General features: G+C 42.5%; 1 protein-coding gene across 1 annotated transcript in view; it reads right to left on the reverse strand.

Moving 5' to 3' along the window:
* LOC115434532 (ectodysplasin-A receptor-associated adapter protein-like) overlaps positions 1-7,594 on the reverse strand; it is a 12,394-nt gene extending 4,800 nt beyond the window's left edge. Inside the window, exons 1-5 of the mRNA XM_030156520.1 lie at positions 7,434-7,594; positions 7,052-7,146; positions 3,844-3,902; positions 3,366-3,408; positions 1,371-1,444 (exon numbers count right to left, since the gene is read on the reverse strand). Of these exons, the coding sequence (XP_030012380.1) occupies positions 1,371-1,444; positions 3,366-3,408; positions 3,844-3,902; positions 7,052-7,146; positions 7,434-7,594 (432 nt within the window). The remainder of the gene's footprint in view (positions 1-1,370; positions 1,445-3,365; positions 3,409-3,843; positions 3,903-7,051; positions 7,147-7,433) is intronic.
* Between the last annotated feature and the right edge of the window lie 1,583 nt (positions 7,595-9,177).

Raw genomic sequence — 9,177 nt, forward strand, 5'->3', positions numbered from 1 at the left:
CCAGCCTGTAGTTCCTCCAATGTCCACTGGGGGGGGGGGGGGGAGTCCAAACGTAAGTCAAACCTTGAGACCCCCCATGTTAAAATATACTACTTTCAAAACAAAAACAAACATGTTCAAAAACATTCATTGGTTTCTGTAGCTATTACTTTTTTTCACCTGTTGGCCGAATGTAGAACAGGTGAACTTTGATGGAATTCACCCATTGGCATTCATCCACCAGTTTGTTAGCTTAACTCATATTGGTTTTGATGGTCAGCTAGCATGCTAACTGTACTGATGAAGATCTGGAGTTGGAGAGCATCTTCAGGGGCAGCTGACTGCTCCTAATGTGTGCTATGTGCTAATGCTAATGCTAATGTTAATGCTAGGTACTGGGTATGCATTAGAATGGGTCAAATGACACATTTCCCTATGGGGATAATAAAGCGAGCTAACCATAAAAGCTTCAATTTTTTATATTATTTTGACAATATCTCAATAATGTAAACAAACACATGGACATGTTTCTGTTTTATAACGGATCAGTAACATTTTTACATCCATGAAACAACACAGAATGTTTGTTCATCAGAATCACTGTCTCACTTCAGGGTTCAGAAGGTGGACCTGAACCCTGAAACCTGAATGTGGACTAAACCTGAACACTGGAACCTGAATATGGACTAAACCTGAACCCTGGAACCTGAAATGTGGACTAAACCTGAACCCTGGAACCTGAAATGTGGACTAAACCTGAACCCTGGAACCTGAATGTGGACTAAACCTGAACACTGGAACCTGAATGTGGACTAAACCTGAACCCTGGAATCTGAATGTGGACTAAACCTTTGGATCTAATCCATTTTGGATCTCTTTGTCTTGTCTTCTTTGTGTCAGCCGTGTCTCCACATACATGTCCCACCCCTCAAACACACGCCTCCTACATGGACGTCCATGTGACTGTTCAGAACAGAGGATCAGACATGTGCTCCTCTTCAGTTTCAGCTTCTGGTGTTTCAGAAACGCTCCACTTTGACGTTAACTCTCACATTAACGCGGTTTCTGCTGTTGATGTTTCTCATCTATTATTAGTGACGCCTACAGCTCTGCCTTTTTCCGTTTGATAGGACCAAAACCACATCCTGTGTTCACTCAGCCCCCATTAGAAGGCACTGGTATGAGCCCCGCCCCTGAAACTGAATGCTTCAACAGTAGAAGGCACTGGTATGATCCCCACCCCTGAGGCTGAATACTTCAACAGTTCCAGGCACAGTGATCCAATATCAGACTACTAATAAACAGCTTTGATAACGAGCCACTGGTGGAGAAAGTGGAGGCGGAGTTTGGAGCAGACATGCGCTTCCTGTTGAAGCGGTGCATTCACTGACCTGTCTGATTCTGTCAGAGGCGTGGCTTAGGTATCTGGAGGGCATGGAGCTGAGGTGGAGAGTGACTGCGTCTGCTTCAGACAAACATGGAAGCACAAAAGGACCTGGATGAACACACATTTATACAATGTATACAAAAATGTATATATATATATATATATATATATATATATATATATATATATATATATATATATATATATATATATATATGTAGAGATAGATAGATAGATAGATAGATAGATAGATAGATAGATAGATAGATAGATAGATAGATAGATAGATAGATAGATGTATACAGGGTGGGGAAGCAAAATGTACAATATTCTGAGGCAGGGATTGAAAGACAGTGTATGACCAATTAGTTTATTGAAAGTCATGAGAATTTATTTGCCACAAGAAAATGTCCATAATAGAAAATGTTTTTATTCTATGCGTCCTTCTTCTTTCTCAATAACTGCCTTCACACGCTTCCTGAAACTTGCGCAAGTGTTCCTCAAATATTGGGGTGACAACTTCTCCCATTCTTCTTAATAGTATCTTCCAGACTTTCTGGTAATAGTTTTGCTCATAGTCATTCTCTTCTTTCCATTATAAACAGTCTTTATGGACACTCCAACTATTTTTGAAATCTCCTTTGGTGTGACGAGTGCATTCAGCAAATCACACACTCTTTGACATTTGCTTTCCTGATTACTCATATGGGCAAAAGTTTCTGAAAAGGTATGGATAATAGTGTTAGGTATGATTATGACATCAGTATATGTTTGGGTTCAAAACAACTGACGTAGTGCCTGCTGAGAAAAAACAACTAAATGTTCATTGTAAATTTTGCTTCCCCACCCTGTAAATGTATATATAACGTATCCACCTGCACACATTTATTATAGATATATATATATATATATATATATATATATATATATATATATATATATATATATATATATATATATATATATATATATATATATATATAAAATGTATATGCCTGCACACATTTATAGAATGTGTACGCCTGCACGCATTTATAGAATGTGTACGCCTGCACACATTTATAAAATGTTTTCGCCTGCACGCATTTATAGAATGTGTACGCCTGCACACATTTATAAAATGTTTTCGCCTACACGCATTTATAGAATGTGTACGCCTGCACACATTTATAAAATGTATACGCCTGCACACATCTGCACGACTGGTACTACCAAGAGAAAAAGGAGGAGGGGCTTATTAACACCAACTCTTTGCCCCTCCTGCTCACTGATGCCCCGCCTACCCACCTCCTCTGCTGGTGTTAAAGAACATGAACCTGTGCTGGTGTTAAAGAACATGGATGGAACTCTGGAACTCCTGCTACATCTGTGTATATTAGATTTTAGCCCCGCCCACCCCAGTATAATAACAGTCTTTTTGTTTCTAGTAGAAACTTCAGTATCTTCTGTATTTGAACCGTAACAGATGTGAACTCTGTGTAAATAAAATAAAGTACAGTTCATTAGAATCTCCTTCATGCTCTGTGTTCCTTCATAGAGTTAGTGCCTGTTGACCACAGTACTGAGGCACCAAATATGGACAGCTCATGTCTACTGACACAGTACTGAGGCACCAAATATGGACAGCTCATGTCTACTGACACAGTACTGAGGCACCAAATATGGGCATGTCTATTCCCACAGACCAAGAGCCAATCACAGATACTGTTCCATGAACTCAGTCTCATATATGCAGTATACTGCAGTATTGTTGTGTATTTGTACTACTACAGTACTGTGGTCATATATGCAGTATACTGCAGTATTGTTGTGTATTTGTACTACTACAGTACTGTGGTCATATATGCAGTATACTGCAGTATTGTTGTGTATTTGTACTACTACAGTACTGTGGTCATATATGCAGTATACTGCAGTACTTTTGTGCATTTGTTCTACTACAGTACTGTGGTCATATATGCAGTGTACTTCAGTTCTGTTGTGTATTTTTATTATTTACCCTGTGGATCTGTCACCTGCACTGGATAATTGGCCTCCAGAGACTGTGGAGAAACAACACACACATTAGAGTCAACCCCCCCCCACCTGAGAACAGCCTCAGTGTGTTTACCCAGACCCAGTATTAGTGCTGGTGTGTTTGGGCTCAGATCAGAACCTGTTGGGTTCAGATCAGAACCGGTCTGCTCAGACCTGCTCAGACCTGTTCCAAACCCTACCCTTTCGGTGCTCAGCCAATCACAGCGCATCAAGTTCTGCTATGGTTCTGAACAAATGACCAAAGACAAGTGTGTTCTGTGTCCTGAGGACAGACCATAATATGACACACACTGAAGGACAGACCATAATATGACACACACTGAAGGACAGACCATAATATGACACACACTGAAGGACAGACCATAATATGAGACACACACTGAAGGACAGACCATAATATGAGACACACACTGAAGGACAGAGGACAGAATAGTGCTCACAAATTCTGCCATGAAGCTGCTGGTGTCTGTGTCCTCCACTGGCTCAGAACTGCTCTGATCTGTGAACAAATGGAACAAAGGAACAGGCTGCAGTCACTGTGGACCTCCACTGTGGACCTCCACTGTGTCTGTTCACTGTGGACCTCCACTGTGGACCTCCACTGTGTCCGTTCTCAGGTTCAGCCTGGAACTGATGGATGTGAGTCTGTGGTGTTCACATCCAACAGACACAGACCTCCTCAGATCCTGGATTCACAGAAATCCAGGGAGAAGATTAATGTGAACATGTGTTTAAACACACTGAACCTACAGTTAACCCTTCACTAACACCATAATACTGTTGAAACACTGTTCATGGTTTGTTTTTAACCCTTTTTTAACCCTTACAGACCCAAACGTCCACCTTTAACCCTTACATCAGTGCCAGTGGATGGACACACTGGGTTTACGTTCAGTTAATGAAACAGACACCGTTTATTCAGTTTTCTCTGTTTCTGACTGAAGAACCATCCATGTTAATCTGAGTTTTAATGAACATCTACATGATCAGTGAATTAAATATAGAAAATAAAAGGATTTACACTGAAAAAAATGCAAAATACAGAAAATAATATTAGAATAAATGCTGATAAGTCATTTAAAAAAGGTTAAATCCATTAAATTCATTGGTAAACTGACAGAAGGAGCTCTGGGTCTTTAAGGTTTAAACAGGTTTTTGAGAATGAGAAACACTTCAATACCAGAAAACAGTGACAGTAAAGGGGGTAGTGTAGCTTTAGCTGGTCCTGGTCCTGGTTCTGGTTCTGGTTGTGGGAGGCCTGTCAGTGTGTGTGGACCACTCAGACTGTGTGTGGTCCAGACTGGTCCTGGCCCTGGTTCTGGTCCTGGTTCTGGTCCCAGTGCGACCTACATACATGACTGCTCTGCCTCTGTTGGAAACAGCCGTACGCCTCAGCACTTCATCCTAATCCCCCCCCCGCCATGCACATTTCCAGTTTCCTGGTCCTAGTGTAACCAGAGAAAGGCCAGCGCTGTGGTGTGTTCAGCCCTTTGGATCCAGTGGCTCCACACTGACGCAGACCCACGGACGCCCTGATCTGGTCCGGTCCAGGTGGTTCACTGCTGAAAAGAGGCCTTTGTGCTCCTATTGCAGCTAGGCACCATCAGCCTGGACCCAAATATGCCTTTACCATCAGCCTGGACCCAAATATGCCTTTACCATCAGCCTGGACCCAAATATACCTTTACCATCAGCCTGGATCCAAATATGCCTTTACCATCAGCCTGGACCCAAATATGCCTTTACCATCAGCCTGGTCACAAATATGCCTTTACCATCAGCCTGGTCACAAATATGCCCATGTGTCAGCCTCAGTCAGATCTGAAACACTTTGGTCATTTGTTTTCTAATAAATGGTGTTACAGTCAGATTTAGTTCATTTAATCTGATCATTTCTAAATATTTTACACCCGTGAATCAAAACATACAAAAAAAAAAAAAAAAAAAAAAAAAGCTAAGGCCCAGATGTTGAACAGTGACATGAAATGACTTCAGCTCAAATGTTCAAATACGATCACAGAATTTGGACTGGGACCCATTCTAAAAAGTGCATGTTTGTCCTATAAACGTTCCTGCAGAAGGAAACTGAACTGAATTTAAACAGGTCCAAACCATCAGAGTGGAAAACAAAAAACACAGAGGAAACATGATGAGGTCACTAATACCCACAATCCTTTGAGGAACTCAGACGTCACATACTGATGGAACATTATGTGGCTTTCACAAATGATCAATATTGTCCAATTTTTCACTTTAAAAAAAAAAAGCTTCTTTCAAAATCTGCTCCAGTAATATTCAGTTAAATCCAGACCATAATATTCCAAACAGGTGTTTGTCAGATCTGACATTTCCCCTCTGACTGCAGATGAACTTTACAAACACACTGATGATGAATCAGCTGTGAACGGAACAAACTGGAGTCAAATGAACCAATGGCGTCATCCTCCAGCGTGTGCACTAGTGCTTCCTGGATTCCAGCAGCATGTTCTGCACTTCTGGGTATTCTGCACACCACGCATTATGACGTTAGACTTTAAAAAAAAAAAAAAAAAAAATAATAATATAATAATAATAATAAAAAAAAAATAATATATATATATAATATATATATATATATATATATATATATATATATATATATATATGTATGTATGTATATATATATATATATATATATATATATATATATATATATATATATATATATGAATGATTTCACCACAGACATCCAGTTCAGTGACAGTCTGACCAGTAACAGGAAAAACTAGGTGATTCACCGACACCACAGTCCAACCCACACAAAGGAAAAGGAAAAGGTGACATGATACATTCAGGCACCGTCTCTCCAGTTCATCGTAACACTAACCTTAACCCAGTTCAGTATAACCCTAACCCAGTTTATCATAACCCTAACCTTAACCCAGTTCAGTATAACCCTAACCCAGTTCATCATAACCCTAACCCAGTTCATCATAACCCTAACCTTAACCCAGTTCATCATAACCCTAACCAGTTCATCATAACCCCAACCTTAACCCAGTTCATCATAACCCTAACCTTAACCCAGTTCATCATAACCATAACCTAAACCCAGTTCATCATAACCCTAACCTTAACCCAGTTCATCATAACCCAACCTTAACCCAGTTCATCATAACCCTAACCTTAACCCAGTTCATCATAACCCTAACCCCTACCCAGTTTATCATAACCCTAACCCTAAGCCAGTTCAGTATAACCCTAACCCAGCGTTCACTTCCTCCAGTTCATTGTAGAACAGTTCATTCTAAAACAGTTTGTTGTAGAACAGTTCATTCTAGGACAGTTCATTCTAGAACAGTTTGTTGTAGAACAGTTCATTCTAGGACAGTTCATTCTAGAACAGTTTGTTGTAGAACAGTTCATTCTAGGACAGTTCATTCTAGGACAGTTCATTCTAGGACAGTGTTCACTTCCTCCAGTTCATACAGAAATGTTTATAGCCCCTTTTTGAAGGACTCCAGTGACTGAGGAGCTCTAAAGGTGGTCAGGGAGGTTAGGTCCAGATACGGGGGGGGGGGGGGGGCAGAGGAGAAGGCCCGGTCTGCCATGGTCTGAAGTTTAGTTCTGGGGGTTGGGGGGGAGTGGTGCTATGGGGCCGGAGACTACAGGTGGAGGTGTGAGGGGTGAGGAGGTCCTTGAGGTAGTCAGGGGTGTTTTTATGGAGGCACTTAAAGGTGATGAGGGTGGTCTTATAGTTAACTCTGAAGGGGAGTGGTCAGTAGACAGTGGAGGTTCTGGAGAATGGAACTGATGTGTTCCTGTTTATGGGTCCGTTTGAGGACTCTGACAGCGCTGTTTGGAATAGACTGGAGTTTTTGTGGCTGTTTTTTGGGGATCCCATAAAGAAGGGCGTTACAGTACTGGAGCCTTGAGGAGACAAAGGTGTGAATAAGCTTCTCTGCATCTAAAACACTGAGAGAGGGGCGGAGTTTGAAGAGAGGGGCGGAGTTTGGAGATGTTCTGAAAGTGGAAAAAGCAGGTTTTAAACAGGCGTTTGATGTGATTTTCCAATGTGAGGTTGAGAGTGGTCTGGCCAGAAAAGGAGATGGAGGGTATGGAGGAGGTTTGGACCTGATGGGGGGAGGGGGAGGGGGCAATCAGGATGGCTTTGGTTTTGTCACTGTTAAGGAGGAGGAAGTTGTGATTCATCCATGCCTTTATCTCCTCTAGGCAGGTGGTTAAGGTGGAGAGTGAGGGGAGGGATGTGGAGGACCATGGTGCAGATGGTCAGGAGGATGAAGGGCGGGGGGGGGTCTGGAGGTAGAGGTTGTGTGTCAATCAGCGTAACAGTGAAAAGAAACACTGTAACGGCTGATGAAGGATGTATGTGATGAAGGGGAGCAGGCCCAGGACAGAACCCTGGGGGACCCCACAGGTGACCGGGGCTGTTTGGCACTTGGTGTTTCCCTGGTGGCCAACGCTGGGCCCCATTACTTTGTCTTGTTCACCCCCCCCCCCTTATGGGTGCCCCGAGTATACCTGTAAACACATGAGCACATTCTGCGCCTTCACAAACAGCTTTGAATCCCACTGGTCCCGGACTGTGGGTATTCCCCTTTAATCCACCACATCAGGGATCAGCACGGAGATGCAGTCGTCCAATTATCAGAGTAAGATGAGCCTGGATCAGGTGAGCGCCGGTTCATCCTCTGTGGGAATGTCAGGACGTGTCAGTGCACGCTCTGGATCCACTTGAACACATGAAATGGAACCCACATCAAACTGCACTGCTCTGGGCCAGAATTCCACACAGGTGAACTGCTGTGTGTTCTGACCACCCACCCCACCTGTGAAAGGATCACAGTGTGTGTGTGTGGGGGGGGGGTTCCACATGACTGCTGATGAAGGGCATGCCAATACCTGACCCAGTCCACAGCCAAGTCTAGACTCACAACGCTGACAAATACAAGGGGGGTCTGAACAGTTCACAGTCTGACTCAGAGGCAGTTGTTCCACTGCAGTGAAACTGCACACATTCAGTTCAGCCTGTCCTCAGACTGACTGGTTTCCTTCAGATAAACCCACAGTGGAGAAATAATGTAGGACTGTGAACAGTAGGACTACAGACATTTGATGTAAATCTTTGCTTTTCACCCCTCCCCTCGTTCTCCTCCCCCCTCTTGAATTCCTCTTCCCAGTTTTGCACAGTTGATAAAGATGAAGCTTCAGCCCCATAGACACCATGTCACCATGAATGTCCTGGGGGGGATCAGCCCTTTTTCTGCACACATTTGATCAGACCACGGTTGCCACAGATGGTCACCACATGTCTGTAGTCCTACTGTTCACAGTCCGACATTATTTATCTAATGTGGGTTTATCTGAAGGAAACCAGTCAGTCAGTCTGAGGACAGGCTGAACTGAATGTGTGCACAGTTTCACTGCAGTGGAACAACTGCCTCTGAGTCAGACTGTGAACTGTTCAGCCCCCCCCCTCGTACAACACACCTGTGGATTGGGGGGCACTGGAGCTCCTATAGGTTGGGCTTATTCCCACATGTGTGTGTTTATTCAGGCAGTTCTGTGTATGTCAACAGTGGGAGGGACTATTGAATGAAACCAGATGAGAAGAGACATTTAAATCATATCTGCATGAACTCATTCTATAGAAAGAAAGAAAGAAAGGAAAGAAAAGAACAAAGAAGGGAAGAAGAACAGGAATAGGAAAAAGAAAAAAAAATAAAAAAAAAAAAAAAAATAAATAAAAAAAAAAAAAAAAATAAAAAAAGAAA

Source organism: Sphaeramia orbicularis, chromosome 15 (assembly GCF_902148855.1).
Source record: "Sphaeramia orbicularis chromosome 15, fSphaOr1.1, whole genome shotgun sequence".
In the NCBI taxonomy this organism is placed as follows: Eukaryota; Metazoa; Chordata; class Actinopteri; order Kurtiformes; family Apogonidae; genus Sphaeramia; species Sphaeramia orbicularis.